The 16,191-nt window shown below is 43.1% G+C and overlaps 1 protein-coding gene across 1 annotated transcript in view; it reads left to right on the top strand.

Annotated features, from left to right (window-relative positions):
* LOC133121743 (ryanodine receptor 2-like) overlaps positions 1 to 16,191 on the top strand; it is a 174,010-nt gene that overhangs the window by 122,010 nt on the left and 35,809 nt on the right. Inside the window, exons 45-63 of the mRNA XM_061231182.1 lie at positions 351 to 486; positions 799 to 985; positions 3,746 to 3,854; positions 4,263 to 4,383; positions 5,351 to 5,520; positions 5,636 to 5,856; positions 6,487 to 6,577; positions 7,198 to 7,338; positions 8,052 to 8,215; positions 8,736 to 8,814; positions 8,912 to 9,001; positions 9,250 to 9,387; positions 9,831 to 9,908; positions 10,227 to 10,302; positions 12,441 to 12,564; positions 12,870 to 12,985; positions 13,478 to 13,542; positions 14,641 to 14,762; positions 15,589 to 15,638. Of these exons, the coding sequence (XP_061087166.1) occupies positions 351 to 486; positions 799 to 985; positions 3,746 to 3,854; positions 4,263 to 4,383; positions 5,351 to 5,520; positions 5,636 to 5,856; positions 6,487 to 6,577; positions 7,198 to 7,338; positions 8,052 to 8,215; positions 8,736 to 8,814; positions 8,912 to 9,001; positions 9,250 to 9,387; positions 9,831 to 9,908; positions 10,227 to 10,302; positions 12,441 to 12,564; positions 12,870 to 12,985; positions 13,478 to 13,542; positions 14,641 to 14,762; positions 15,589 to 15,638 (2,278 nt within the window). The remainder of the gene's footprint in view (positions 1 to 350; positions 487 to 798; positions 986 to 3,745; positions 3,855 to 4,262; positions 4,384 to 5,350; positions 5,521 to 5,635; positions 5,857 to 6,486; positions 6,578 to 7,197; positions 7,339 to 8,051; positions 8,216 to 8,735; positions 8,815 to 8,911; positions 9,002 to 9,249; positions 9,388 to 9,830; positions 9,909 to 10,226; positions 10,303 to 12,440; positions 12,565 to 12,869; positions 12,986 to 13,477; positions 13,543 to 14,640; positions 14,763 to 15,588; positions 15,639 to 16,191) is intronic.

Raw genomic sequence — 16,191 nt, 5'->3', positions numbered from 1 at the left:
TCAGCCAAAAGCAGATGACAACTTTTTAACAGCACAATTTAAAACCACATTGCTCAAAATTCACAGCACAATGTATTAAAATGGATTCAGTTGTGGTGCCAGGAGGTACAGTCCGTCTTTAATAGCAACTCTTCTACATTTACCATAGTGGTTTCCCAGAAGGATGTTTCCAAAATCTCAATATTACCACCTGTTAAGATTACAGTAAAAGGGAGCAACTTTTCCCCCTAAGATATTATCAGTCACTTTGTACTGTTATTGATAGCACGTCAGCTATTTCTCTATTTCCCTTGACGTTGTTATTGTATCTCTCCTCTCTCTCTCTCTTTCTCTCTCTCTCTCCTCCACAGGTGGTGCAGTACCTAGCAGGCTGTGGTCTGCAAAGCTGCCTTATGCTTGTGTCTAAGGGCTACCCTGATATTGGCTGGAACCCTGTAGAAGGGGAACGCTATTTAGATTTCCTCCGCTTTGCTGTGTTCTGCAATGGTAATTTGCACACTTTATGACATATTCTGTGCCTTGCTTACGTTCTGTTATGATTATAAATAATACATTCGAAAGTTATGTCTGTTGTGTCAGCGGCCTGGCCAAATTTGAAAAGAAATGCTTATTTATTGACACTCTAAAAACAGCAGCTTAATGACACCTGTAGCAACAGGTGATGTGACTTCCTGTAATTTCTTGTATGATCCATAATGATTTAGCTATTTTTTTGGGGGGGAAAAAACCTTAATCTATGAATGATCATTTACAATAAGAACAGTTGGTCTGATGTCATCTTCTTTGCTGCTCTCCTAGGGGAAAGTGTGGAGGAAAATGCCAATGTGGTGGTGAGGCTGTTGATTCGCCGGCCAGAGTGCTTTGGCCCCGCCCTTAGGGGCGAAGGAGGAAATGGCTTACTGGCAGCCATGGAGGAGGCCATCAAGATCTCGGAGGACCCGAGCAGGGATGGCCCCTCCCCCACCTCCGAGTCCAGCAGGACCCTGTAGGTGGCCTTTCAGCACATGTTGAATTTCATATGAAAGATATTCCACACATTTATGTAGTCTCTGGGTGGATTCTGCAAACTAGCACTTCCCTCCCACTAGTTCAATCAGTATTCATGATGGTTTAAACTGCAATGTTACAGACTGTAACCTGCTGCGAGCGTTGAATTGGCCATCTTCAGAGTGCAGCATTTAACTAAAAAGTGTCACTCTTGCACAGAAACAGGGCCGCAAGCAAAGCTCTGCTCTGGAGACAGGTTGCATACAGGATCTCTACCTTAGGTACAGGTAGAAATGTGTACAAAATTAGTGCAGAACAATTTGATTCCACACTGTCTGATTCCATTCCGATCTGTCTTTACATGCCAGGTGTTACATAAATGGTCATGCTATTGCTGGGAAAGTCAAGTTTAAATGGGCCACAGTCTCAATGCGTCATCCCGACGGTATATCCAACAAGCTGATGTTGTTTTAAAAAGCATAGAAAATGTGCAAATCATGCTGCGTAACATAGCTTCATATTTTCCTACAGGACTCAGTGATAGTTCCTTATGGTGTGATAAGTATTTCTCTGTGCTGGGCCCTGTTTCACAAAGCAGTAGGTGTAGGGTCGGTAGGATTACCGAGTTAGCTGGAGTAAAACCCAGAATCTTCCCAAATCTGGAACATGGGCCAAAGTAAAAAGAGCTATTGTGGGTTTTACTCAGCAGTTATTCAGCTAACCCAGTGATCCTCCTTTGTGAAATACTCCCTTGGTGAGTTGTTTTTTGATTTGTTCTTTGCTTGTTTTTTGAGGCTCATTTCCTACTCTTGTTGAGAGTCGTGTAGCATAGTGGTTAAAGTACATGACTGGGCCTCACACTGGGAACAGGTGGTTCGATCCCCGGTGTAGCCACTATAAGATCCCTACAGCAGCATTTAACTAAAAAGTGTCACTCTTGCACAGAAACAGGGCCGCAAGCAAAGCTCTGCTCTGGAGACAGGTTGCATACAGGATCTCTACCTTAGGTACAGGTAGAAATGTGTACAAAATTAGTGCAGAACAATTTGATTCCACACTGCAAAAAACTTAAAATAAGTCAGTCTCAACAAGTATTTTAGTCTGGTACACCATTATTAACTCTTAAAGTTTCACCGGCACAGATTTAGATTACTCCCGGACTAAATCGAGTTTGTATGGAGAATGTCCATTCAAAACTGAATTTATTCTATAACGAGGCTTATTCTGTGTCTGTGAATCTGGACCAAAATCATATTTTTTTGGCAAATAAGACAAACATATTGCCAATGAGCAAAGACAGTTTGACTCATATCATATCAGATTTGCCAATGAGGTAAGAAAATTTCACTTTTCAAGTAAACAGTAAATTAAAATGTTCTACTTGAGAGACTTAAACGCTTGTTAAAATGATGGTCATTTTTTGTAGTGCCCAACTTTCTGTAGCTGGGCCTTGTTGCACACGTTGTTCAGCATGTCTGACACGCGGGAGCGAGAGCAAACTTTTTTAATGGTTGGTGTAGAGGGGGGTCAGGAAGGTGGGGAGATGTGTGCCCGTTTTCTCAGCTCCGCAGCCAAATGCGGTCTCTCATTACTCTGCACTGTTCCCGATCTGTCTTTACATGCCAGGTGTTACATAAATGGTCATGCTATTGCTGGGAAAGTCAAGTTTAAATGGGCCACAGTCTCAATGCGTCATCCCGACGGTATATTCAACAAGCTGATGTTGTTTTAAAAAGCATAGAAAATGTGCAAATCATGCTGCGTAACATAGCTTCATATTTTCCTACAGGACTCAGTGATAGTTCCTTATGGTGTGAGTATTTCTCTGTGCTGGGCCCTGTTTCACAAAGCAGTAGGTGTAGGGTCGGTAGGATTACCGAGTTAGCTGGAGTAAAACCCAGAATCTTCCCAAATCTGGAACATGGGCCAAAGTAAAAAGAGCTATTGTGGGTTTTACTCAGCAGTTATTCAGCTAACCCAGTGATCCTCCTTTGTGAAATACTCCCTTGGTGAGTTGTTTTTTGATTTGTTCTTTGCTTGTTTTTTGAGGCTCATTTCCTACTCTTGTTGAGAGTCGTGTAGCATAGTGGTTAAAGTACATGACTGGGCCTCACACTGGGAACAGGTGGTTCGATCCCCGGTGTAGCCACTATAAGATCCCTACAGCCATTGGGCCCTTCAGCAGGGCCCTTAACCCTGCATTGCTCCAGGGGAGGATTGTCTCGTGCTTATTCTAATGAACTGTATGTCGCTCTGGATAAGGACATCTGCCAAATGCCATTAATGTAATGTAAAACACCCGATGGGAAGAAATCTTGAGGGGGGATGCCCATCCTCCGCTGGCCTGTAGGTTAAGATGGTAACAGTCCAGGTGTTAAGCTAGCAGGTAATCTAGAAAGTCCGCAGGATGAATGTAGAGTATGCAGTTCAGAGGGGAGTTGCATTGCGTAAGTTGCATCACTGCTCAGTCTCTCATGCACTTCTCTCTCTGAGTTACACTCTCATGCACTTCTTGGAGGAGCTGCACTACTGTGCAGTCTCTGGCTCCAATTTTTACGAAATGGTGGCTCCCCTAAACTTGACTTCCACAATTTCAAACCACTTTTCACAAGCCCATGGATAGTTAGTGGGTGACGTAACAGACACTTGGTCCATATTTTTGTACTGGCTATGGTGCAGGCTCTTTGCGCAGCTATGGTGCAGCAGTGCCCCCTTGTGGACATGAGTGTTTTCACAGCCTGTTGTCTCCCCACAGCAGCGACATAGTGGATGATGAAGAGGATGACACTATCCATATGGGAAATGCCATCATGACCTTCTATGCTGCTCTCATAGACCTGCTGGGGCGCTGTGCCCCGGAGATGCATGTGAGTCCTGGCAGTGACACCCCTCCCCGCACGTGCCCACACGGTGGTCATGGTGGGATTGACCCTGAGCTGCTCTTCTGATTCTATCAGAAAAGCCAAAAAAAATTACTGAGTAAAAGCACTGGTCTAATTATTCCTACGAGATAAAGTTCCCAAAATACTCTAGCTAGATGATTGTGTATTTGTTTCTATGCATTTACCTGTGTGTGTGTGTGCACCTATCTACCTATCTAACTGAGGACCATGGTGTCATTACACCTCCACGAAGTGGGGACATAGAAACAAAGTGGGGACATTGTGTGTGTGTGTGAAAGCAGTACCAGGATAAACATGCCAAAGCCGTGTCAAATCCCCACAGTGCAGGTTGCTGCATTGGACTGAGCGGATTCTTTCTGCTTGGCGTTTCAGCTGATCCACGCTGGAAAGGGCGAGGCCATCCGGATCAGGGCCATCCTGCGCTCTCTGATCCCGATCGAAGACCTGGAGGGGGTGATCAGCATACCCTTCCCAATGCCCACCCTAGCCAAAGGTCAGACCCTGCGTAATGCCCCAAGAAGGCCTCTGTCAAAATGTAATAGAGTAACCCTGTTTTTAATACCTTTGTAATAATGATAATATTTATCTGCATTCATGACACTGGTGAAGGAAGGTCACCACTTGAGACCCCCTGTGAAATACTCGCATTAGTACTCTTTTGGTTGAGGTATACAATTATAGTTGGTTATTGGGTTGGTAGGAAGCATGCTATATTCAGAATATCTGAGCGGGGCCGATAAGCACAAATAAATTAACATCATAGCTGATGCATTGTAAAATTACATAGAGATGAAGTAGGTCTTTTTGAGGATGTATGTGTTGGCTGGGTAGTCAGTATACAAAATAGATTTCTTTTTGTGGGGGAGGGGGGCGTTCAGGGAGGTCAATAAGTATTTTAAAAGAAACTGTGGGAGGTTTAATTAGGTGTATCAAGGTACACTATAAGCTAGTAACCTTGAAAGCTGGGTATGTCCAATTAAAAGGCTTTCCTGATATTTCATTTTCTCGCAGCTTTGAAATGGGATTAGCGTGTCGCCTGATTGCATTTCAAGTTCACCCAAGCGTAGTGATGAAGGATGTGTTCCCTGCACATCACTGCTATTGCTCTGGCCTGACAGATCTTCAGAGCAGTTCTGCTGTCTGTCTCTTTCTGACTCCAAAACCAAGCTAATGAGCCAAGATAATGGATTTTGGTACTTGCTGTGGTCGCTTAAAGATGTAAATGTGTTTTTTTATTCTTAGTCACTTATTTAGTTTTTTCAAGGAAATGATCAGCATTAACAATTTTGAGAAATGGCAGACCTCTAATAAAATGTGCTGCATAGACTGCACTGATCTGCCTGTCATCAAGCAGATGAGAATGTGTCTGCATTGAGAAACTCTCCCCCCGGGGCTACATCTGTGTGCGTGTGTGTGCGTGTGTGTGCACGCATGCGTGTTTGTGTGTGTGTGTTTTGTAGATGGGACAGTAGTGGAGCCTGATATGTCGGCGGGCTTCTGTCCGGATCACAAGGCCGCCATGGTGCTGTTCCTGGACCGAGTGTATGGCATCGAGGACCAGAACTTCCTGCTGCACCTCCTGGAGGTGGGCTTCCTGCCGGACCTCCGGGCGGCCGCTTCGCTGGACACGGTGAGCGAGAACCAGGGAACCCCCTCGAGATGGAACAACCAGCTAAAATTAAGAAATGATATAATTTACTTTAGCTGGGTCAACTGCCCAACTGCTAATGTTCCTGGTTTTGCAGGCTGCACTGAGCGCCACAGATATGGCTCTGGCTCTGAACCGCTACCTGTGCACCGCCGTGCTACCCCTCCTGACCAAATGTGCCCCCCTGTTTGCTGGCACGGAGCCCTACGCCTCGCTCATCGACTCCCTGCTCCACACCGTGTACCGCCTGTCCAAAGGGTGCTGTCTGACCAAGGCCCAGCGAGACGCCATTGAAGAGTGCCTGCTGGCCGTGTGCGGGTGAGTACGCTGTCTGTACTGCTCATGGTCACCTGTTTCACCTGTAGTCACAGGCCCTCTGGTCCATTTTTTCTCTGGAGTCTCAGACACTTTGGTCCATTTTCTCTCTGTAGTCTCAGACTTCCTCACTGTCATCTCAGATACTCCTTACTGTTGTCTCAGCCCATTACCCGTTAGCATTTGTCACTCTAGCTCAAACTATAAGGCCAAAAGCTCTTTTAGGACAGAAGCAAAACCACATAGCAGCATTCAGGGTTAACTAAATTTTGGGAAAATTGGTAAGAAAGAAATTAAATAATTAAAGATATATAACACAGGCAGGAACAAAATGTACCTTGTCCCTTATTTGAGTAGCCTGTATAGTGGAATTTAGATTGTAAATTACACAGTGTAGTATAATGATTCAACACCGGTAACAACAGCACTGGGGAGTCCAGGGAAATCAAAAGTCCAGTCTGAAAGGCTGTGGAGTGGTTATTTTGCGAAATAAGGGCAAAAGATTTTGAGAAAAGATACTTGTATCTCAAGAGTCCTCACCCATTTTGAAATAGGTTTATTTAACATCTAACACAGTCTGTGTGTGTATGTGTGTGTGTGTGTGTGTGTGTGTGTGCACGTACAATTCTACAGTAAACTGAGACCCTCCATGATGCAGCACCTGCTCAGAAGGCTGGTGTTTGATGTCCCTCTTCTCAACGAGCACACAAAAATGCCACTGAAGGTATGCGTTGTGTATGCACTGTATGCAAAGATGCAAGCATTATGCTTAATACAGTAGTTTGGGAATCTGATTAGTAACTCAATGGTTAGAGTCCTAGCTGGAGTGCTGCTGTACCTTAAGCAAGGTACCAAGCTTGAATTGTTCCTGTAAAAATGTCTAATGGTGTAAAATATTGTATGTAAAAATGTAGTCTCCGTAAATTCAGGTTAAGAGTGTATATGTTGGATCAAATGTGATACACTTTAATCTGTGCTTCCCGGTTGGTGAGTTACCTATTCCGTAGCATAATCTGGCTGCTAACGCGTAATGATTAAACAGTTGCAGATAGACTTAATGGTCATATCTACTGGCTGCTTGCAGTTTCAAAAGAGACAGTAATTTGTTGGTACAGAGAGCTGCTCCTGGATGACTCATGTGCAGTTGCAGTGGTGTGCACTGTAAATACAAATGAAAAACAAGCTACTGGTTCAATACAAGATAGGTTCCTAAAGCAGTATGGATCACCTGATCTGAGGAACACTCTTTGTAAACCTCCTCTGAAGTCTGACCATATAAGGATAATATTAGTGTGTTTTTCATGCGATTGGTCAGGGATCAATCTAGTCTGTCTCACATTCCAGTTGCTGACCAATCACTACGAGCGTTGCTGGAAGTACTACTGCCTGTCTGGTGGCTGGGGGAGTTTTGGAGCCGCTTCGGATGAGGAGCTGCACTTGTCCAGAAAACTCTTCTGGGGAATATTCGACGCCTTGTCTCAGAAGGTTGTGGGAGTTTTATGTCCTTCATGTAGCTTTGGGTTTTGTGCAATGCAATTTATCTTAGTTTTGCTTTGAGGCCCTCTAGTATTGTGTTAGAGAAATTACAACATCACCCGCTTCACAGTTCATGCTGAGCCAATCTCAAAATCAATGAGCAGAGATGTTTTAGAAAATAGCACAGATTGATTATGAACAGCCACAGTTCATGAGACCTTCTATTGCTAATTTTCTCGCCATAAACAAATCTGAACTAGAGCACATAACACATTCTTAATAGTACAAGCAGTAGCTTACTGTACAGAACATAAGTACGGCAAAATTTGTTATTTAATGACTCATTCATCTATGGTCCAGATTTTACTTCCCATTTACCCCATGTACTGATCTGAAATGCTGTGTGAATTGTGTCTTGTGTAAAATACTCAGTATGCTCTATAAAACTTTCAGCACTCACAGAGTACAGATGGTCCCTACTGGATTCCCCCTGCTGTAAAATCCAGCTATGCCAGCTTGACCAGAGCTGGTCTAGCTAGGCATGAGCTGGTCAACCAGCATGGCCAAACTGGTCTAGCTGGGTATGAGCTGGTCAACCATTTAGTGCTGGTAGCTTGTCTGCGCTGGTTCATAGCTTCAGCTGATTCAGCTGTTTCTTTCAACAGTGTCATATCTGTGTGTGTACCACTCTCACCCCCTCCCCCTCTCTCTGCCTGACACAGAGGTATGACCAGGAGCTGTTTAAGCTGGCCCTGCCCTGCCTGAGTGCAGTGGCAGGAGCGCTGCCCCCAGACTACATGGAGTCCAACTATGTGGCCATGATGGAGAAGCAGTCCTCCATGGACGCCGAGGGCAACTTCAACCCCCAGCCTGTCGACACCTCAAAGTAAGAGAACTTCGGTTTAGCACACGCGTGCACCTTTCTCGCTCCATAAACGTTTCCCTTTTCCACATGCACACAAACACACACACTGGGAAACTGAAAAAAGAAATGTTTTTTTTTACCTGCACTTTGGTGAGATGTTTTATCATGTTACTCTCCTTAAACCCATTTACAGTAAAGAAAGCAAAGTTCTTTCTTCCCAACCATCTTTGCAAGCATTTAACAACTATTCACTCCAGCTTGCTAATGCCAGATTGGCAATTCCATTCAGTCTGCTCTTATGAGATACATATCATAATTTTTCAATTATTTGTCAAAATTTTTTATTGCATGTAATTAATGGCATTTCAATTTGTGAAATTGACTGAATTAAAATGGAATTGGCCCTAACCCTGATCAACCCATGCTGTAGTAAGCATATACTAGATTCATTTTTTTATTTATTTATTTTTAAAATATGTTCAATTTTATTGTCAGTAGGGCAATCGTAACTCAATCTTGTATCATTCTCTTCATGCTCCAGTGTGACTGTTCCTGAGAAGCTGGATTATTTCATCAATAAATACGCCGAACACTCTCACGAGAAGTGGTCCACAGACAAGGTGACGTGTCCTGTCTCTTATGCAGCTGAGGGAGTTCTGGAGCCGAGCGCGAGCGTGTGTAGCTCACACTGTGGTGTGTGTGTGTGTTTCTGTTCAGTTTGCTAATGGCTGGGTTCACGGGGATCAGCTGTGTGAGGCCTCCAAAGTGCATCCTCTCCTCAAACCTTACAAAGGCCTGTCTGAGAAGGTACCACAGTGCTCTGGGAACCAGGGAATGGGAGAAGGTTTAGTGCTAAGAGCAGCACATACAGAAAATATAGCACTTCATGGACATACTGTATAGGGCCTGTTTTACTAAGACCATTAGCATGTACAAAACCTTTTAGCACACATAGGGCCCACTTCACAGACAGAGATTAAGCCTAGCCCTTGACTCAAGTTTTGTATGGAGAAGAAGTTTTTCTGCCTTGTCATATATTTTTTATTATCTCACAGGACAAGGAAGTGTACCGGTGGCCCATTAAAGAGTCTCTGAAGACCATGTTGGCCTGGGGGTGGAGCATCGAGAGGACGAGAGAGGGAGACCCAGCGGGACTGCACAACCGCGCCCGCCGAATTTCTCAGTCCAGTCAGGTGAGACGCTTGGTCCTGTGGTGTGATCTGTGAAACACACCATCAAATTGTGTTCAGCCAAGACTACTGCAACATAAACGAAGCTGAAGATACTGTGGGTTATTTTAACCTTTTCAGTCCTAAGAGTGCCATATGGCACTGAAGCGTTACTACCAGAAAATCTGCTATACTATTGTTCTGAGCCCCTGTTAAAATCCTACCAAATTTTCTATATTTTATCACCCACACCTCATATTGGGCTTGGGACTGAAAGGGTTCAAAAAAGGTTATTGTACAATATTTTAAATGGTCTTTCTGTGGAGCCATTCTGTGTGATATTTTCTGTCTTCATCAAAATATAACTGTCAAGGCATAATAGCTTTCTAATGATCTTTGAGAAAGGCCCATGTGACCCAGCACACACTGTACGCTTGCCTCTGTGGTGTGTTTTCTGCTCCACACAGCTGTCCATCGAAGGCACACATGGCTTCAGCCCTCGACCGATCGACATGAGCAACGTCACCCTGTCCAGGGACCTGCACGTGAGTGACAAGCTGTCCGTCACTGTGGGCCAGCCACGCCCCTACATCACTCGGGTTTCCCTGTGTGCTGTTGTCATGGGGGAACAAAAAAAAATCTAAATAGCTACTACTGTGTGATGGAATGAAAAACAAGTTTTTAAACAAAGCTTTCTTAGTAGTTCTTGTTCAAGTCCTTGCTCACTTGTCCGATAAATGTCTCAAAATGTCTCTCTTTGCATTTATGTTTCCCACGATAACAGTAAAGCAGATTAGTGAACTGGTACAGGTCATCTAAAGCCTCAGTAACGCTGTAATGCATTGTTTAACTTTTTTTTTCAGTCAATGGCCGAGCTGCTTGCCGAGAACTATCATAATATTTGGGCAAAGAAGAAAAAGATAGAGCTGGAAGCCAAAGGTATAGTGGCATGTGTGCTTCCCATCCCCCACGTTTGTATTTGTAAGCCCGCTGAATTGTGTACATACGGTATCATCATCTCCGCTGTTGCTGTCACGAGCCAGTACGAAGGCGACAGCATGACCGGCTCATCCGAGAGCCTGCCTGTCAACCCCTCCTGCGGCTCTCTCTTTTCCCTGGGTCACGTTCTGCAAAGCCCCCCGCTACAAAAGACAATCATCACGCCGTGGTCCTTCTTCGCCATCTTAGAGGTGCTGGCAAATACAGCGCCAGCTCTGACAAAGAATTGTTTCTGCCAGGGAACGCTAGTGTTTTTCTTCGGTTGTTCAAATCAGTCCGCCAGTCAAGTGGTGCACCCTGTCCTTCCTGTCGTTCTTCTCCCGAAAGAAAAAAATAACAAAACGAGGTCAGCTGCGGCGAATGAAGACTGCTCTGGTGTGAAGCTCTGTGATGTGCACTGATTTGTGTCGTGGTGTTCTCTGTCCCCCCTGTGCTCGATGTTCCTCTCCCGTAGACAGCAGTTTAATGTTTACTGATGAAGGTAGGGTGACTTCGCTCTCCGCCTCGCGACCTCTGCTTGCCACTGCGCTTGTAGCTGGCGTAGGCCGTAGATGTGTCGCTAACCGCTTTGACCTCTGAATCTCCTTTTGTAGATTTAGGGCCGCCATTTTGTTTGTGAAGCTTATATGGGCGACAGCTCAAAACTATGCACCGTAACGATTTTACGGACATAGTTTTCATGCTGAAATTGATGTTGAAAAGACCTCGTCCAATGTGAGCATCTAAATTCAGCGGAAGGTGGAACAAATAGTGAGTGAAAATCACTTGAAAAATGACAAAAATGTTGATAATATGAGAGTTAAGAACCATATAAGGTGCATTAGTGTTTCGCTTTGCTGGCCTTTATCAGAATGCAAGGACCTTGTGACGTATTTGTCGTATTTGTACTATTCATTGTTTTTGTGTTCGTTGTTGTCCGAACATGATCATTCAAACAACTTTGCATGTAAGCCACTTCTGCTTTTAAACACAAACTTTATTTAATCATTTCTCTAATGTGCATGGATATACCGAAGGGAGCTTCTTTTCTATCTAGACTGTGAAATTATATTTCTTGTCATTAATATTTTCTATTTTATTCTTTATATTGGTTTCTAGTCTCTCACAAGCTCTGGGTGGCGAGACCGTCCCTCCTTCCCAATGGCAATAATCACACGATATAGCACAGAAAACACAATCATATGCCAAAATTAAATGATGGGGAGAGAAAAAAGCAGAAGAAGAGAAAGAATGGGGGAATAGAAAAAATTATAATACATTTTCAAAAGAACACCATTTAAACTATGTACCATTTGGCTAAGTTTAATTAAAAGCCACAGCTTTCTTTCTTTTAGAATTTAAGTGTGACCAAAATTAACTATTCATTCATTCATTCATTAATCTATACATATACCACATGTACATGGGCAAATACTTTTATTATTTTGATCCATTTGCATAGTCAAATTACAGTAACTGCCATTTTAACTGGTGTTTATCTGCTTTCCTCATACTGTGTGATATTTTTGCAATGCTTATGTGGCACCCTTCTACAGAGGGAACACAGTCATTTGCAGTGACTTATCAGTTTCCTTCCTGGTAGTAATGCGTTGTGAACTCATTTTGCCCTTTGTGCAGATTGTATGTCTTTAATTTGTGCAGGGTCAGAAATTATATCTCTTAATGGATCTCGAGGAGGTAGAAAGCATTGATTATCCAGGGATTAATGGTTAATAGCAATTCAGCAACATTTTGGCTAAATTATGTTAAAGGGTTTGGCTCCATGAAATCCACATTTACAGAACATTATTTTCTTAATGTGAGCATTAATCAATTTTACAGACAAGGTGTAGAGGTAGGCCAGCAGATGTCACCATTTTCTTCTGAAGGCTGAAACATTTTTTACCTTTTCTGTGCCTTATTAGCCGCCAACCCACCATTTCTCTTTCTACAGAAAAATAATTTTGCCTATGAACCGTTTTCATAGTGATAGACAATTTCAAATTTGTGATTAATTCATTACCATTTCCTTCAACCAACTTATGCAAACGTCCATTACATCTGTCTGATCACTGTGGGTATAACTTGTATTCCACCAGGAGGAGGGAGCCATCCATTATTGGTGCCCTATGACACTCTTACTGCCAAAGAGAAATCCAGAGATCGAGAAAAAGCACAAGATATCCTCAAGTTCTTTCAGATCAATGGCTACGCCGTCTCAAGGTGAGGGACGGACTGTTGATTCTGTGTGCATCCCCTGTGTTCAGCAGACCTTGGTCAAATACGTAATTGTTTTGGATTGAAATACTTTTCTGTGAGTGATTGATCTTGTCTGGTGCAATTGAGCCAACCAACGTAGGTGGGGGTTTGCACTTTTTGAGAGTATTTAATAGGTTCCATTACACCAGACAAGCTTTGAATGAAACTCAAATGGAATGGAATGGAACTTCAAACAGCTGTGTATTTGACCCAGGTCTGGTGTTCAGCAGGTACAGCGGCGCTAGTTTTCTCTATTTTTGCCTCCATAGGGCTATGAAAGAGCAGGAGCTGGATACCCCCTCCATAGAGAAACGCTTCGCCTACACCTTCCTCCAGCAGCTCATCGCCTATGTAGACGAGGCACACAAACACATGATGGAGTTTGGTGAGCATTACAGCCGGTCTTCCTTATTGCCAATAATGACCTCTTAAAGGTACAATAGGTCATTTTGGATTCCTAACGGTCCAGGACCAGCTATACAATGTATATTTTTAAACCTGAATTTAAGGACTATAAACACAGGCAGAGGGTGAGTCAACATGTCAGTGAGCCTTTTTCAATGATAAGAAGGGATCTACAATGTTTTAACACAAAAATCTTGTACCTTCAATGTAATTAGTTTATTTCTTTTACACTACTAACATTTTAAGTGAGTGAATTTAAGGCTGGTCTTTTAAACATTTTACAGTTTAATTGCATGGATTTAATAATGTCCATTTCAGAGTGTTTCTTATTTCCCCTTTAATTAAATGGGATTAAAACTTCCTTGTGCACTTCTGTTTAATTGCATAAGTTAAAAATGGCATTTAAAGTTTGAACTTTTCTTTTATGTTGTGTGGGTTTTACAGCTGAACTGGCATTTCTTTCTCTGTACAGATGTAGGCACATGGGGCAAAGGAGAGAAGATTCCTCATGAGCAGCAAATGAAGTTTTTTGGGAAGGTATGACTCACACTGCTTGTGCTCTTACTGTATCTTGAAGAGTTGCCATTTTCATGCGGAAGCAAAGCATATACGATTGTAAATAAATGATGGAAACATGTTGCTATACTGTGCAGATTGTTTAGAAACAATCCTGCAGATCAATGAGAATTTTCTACAGCACGTTACAAAGGAAAACCTAAAATTAAGAAAAAATCGAATAATTATTTGACTGAGGGCTGTAATCTGTAACTTCTGAAGGCAGCATTGTGTTTTGTTTTGCTGTTGGTTTACTTGTTTTGCCTTAATTGATTGTTGTACTGCAATTACTTCATCACTGAAGGCTCTGAGTCTGAAATGCAAGTCAGCCACAATGAATAAAACCACAAAGCATGCAGTGTTGTAGATCGTGTTCTTATTTGATGTGTGTTTTTATGTGGGGTGACATGGGGCGACATGGCTCAGGCAGTAAGAGCAGTCGTCTGGCAGTCGGAGGGTTGCCGGTTCAATCCCCCACCCGGGCTGTGTCGAAGTGTCCCTGAGCAAGACACCTAACCCCCAAATGCTCCTGACGAGCTGGTCGGCGCCTTGCATTGCGCCTTGCCAATTGCCGTTGGTGTGTGAGTGTGTGAGTGGATGGGTGAATGGGAAGCATTAATTGTACAGCGCTTTGGATTAAGGCGCTATATAAATTCCAACCATTTACCGTTTATGTTGGAATCATTTCGGAGCAGAAATCCTGTCAATTGCTGAACTGTTCTGTATCTTCAAGAAATAAAACAAAAAAACAAAAATAAAATCTGATTCAGACCATTGGAGTGTTGAAGATTCTCATTAAATGCATCTCAGAGGAACTTGTATGCTCTGTTACCAAAATCAATACCCAACAGCATCAAAGAGAGCAAAACAGCCACAACTGTGGTTTGAATGTTTCAGAGAGAGAAAATGCTGTTGCTACGCCCCAGTGCCTGAGTTTATATTTTGGCCGTTATGTTTTAAATTATATTATTATCATTTATACATTTTTGTTGAAGTTATGTGAATGCCCAGGGTCTCTGAAATAGCTGATGAGGCAGGGCACATAGCGTCTAGTATATTAAAGGATACTGTCTGTTGCAGGTGGTCCTGCCCTTAGTGGATCAGTATTTCAAGAATCACCGCCTCTACTTCCTGTCTACCGCAATACGGCCCCTCAGTAGCGGAGGCCACGCCTCCAACAAGGAGAAGGAGATGATCACCAGGTGAGAGCAGCCATGACACCAGAAACGGGCTAGCATGTTCTCAATGCTGTTTCTAATATCACCAATGCAAACATTGATGCATAGTCTTACTGATTGGGCAATAAGCAGAGCTTAAAGTTTTATACCCTGGTATAAAATCCAGCTATGAGCAGCTTGAAATACCAGCTAGCAGCTGTTTCAAAACATAGCTTGAGGTGGTCAAGCCATGTTGAGTGTAGAGTTGGTCTAATTGGTCAACCAGCTCTATAGTAGATTGTACTGCTAGCTTTTTTGCAGCAGGGTAGACAAAGATTATTCAGTGGGGGAAAAGAATGTAGCTATACGATTTCCATTGGCAGTGTAAGAGAAACTCTCCTGCCACTGTCTTATTTCATTACTGAAATATTCTCCTGTGCCACACAAGCCATCCCATACATTTGTTATATGTCAATGTTAATTGTGAATGCACTCACATTGTATGTCTTACTCTTATACTGTGCTATGCTGTATGTTATTAATTAATTTCCTCCATTACAGTCCACTACCTGTCACTGGTCTTCCATACAGCCCTGTTCCATATGTTAGAGCAAAGGGAGCCTCATGCATTTAGCCCAGTTTTCCGAAATCTCCATCACTCACACTGCTGTTGTCTATATGACCCAAGTGCTGGTTGAACTCCATTGATCACGCTTGGTTCCTTGGTGCCTGATTAACATAACCATCCAACTTTGTAACAAGTGCTGTACCCTCTTTAACATATTCTCATATTTCAGCTGTTTTCATTTTTACCCCTTTCTTTCTCTCTCTCTCCCTCTTTCTTCTTTTTTCTACCCGCCCCTATCTTCAGCCTGTTCTGCAAACTCGGAGTACTTGTCAGACATAGGATATCACTGTTTGGTAAGGCTGGTGTGGACTGTGAATGTGAAGCTTAGCGTTTGCCTTTCTCCAGTGCCCTTGGTCTCCCTCTTCTCCCTGTCTGTCTGTCTGTCTGTCCCGTGTGTGTGTGCGTGGCCTCGTCTGCATGCGTGACTCCGTACTTAAGCCCCAGGCCTGCGGGCCTGTGTGACCCCTTGGGGCTTTGACCAGCCAATCAGAGTGACTCCTGCCAGGAGAGCCTGTGTGACCCTGACACATGAAGCATGTTGCTGTGCAAAGTTTTCTAAGCCGATTATCAGAGCCTTGTTACAAAGGCAGGGATTTAAGGAGATGTGAAAGCCCCTCTTTTCTGAAATGTCTTTAGTTCTCACTCGGTTTCATGACATCCACTATTCTTTTTTCAAAAACTGGGATTTTTAAAGTTAGCCTTAGGGCCAAAGTTATGGTAATTGGAACTTTGTCAATTTCTGAAACATTGGTGACCTCTTTTGTACTTACAAATTGAAAAAAAGATTTTAGACAAAAACTTTAAAAACCGGCTTGATAATAAGATGTCAGAGCGGTTTGTAGAATG

This window comes from Conger conger, chromosome 2 (genome assembly GCF_963514075.1).
Source record: "Conger conger chromosome 2, fConCon1.1, whole genome shotgun sequence".
NCBI lineage: Eukaryota > Metazoa > Chordata > Actinopteri > Anguilliformes > Congridae > Conger > Conger conger.
Note: the sequence above shows the minus strand (reverse complement) of the source record. Positions and strands in the feature narration are given on the sequence as shown.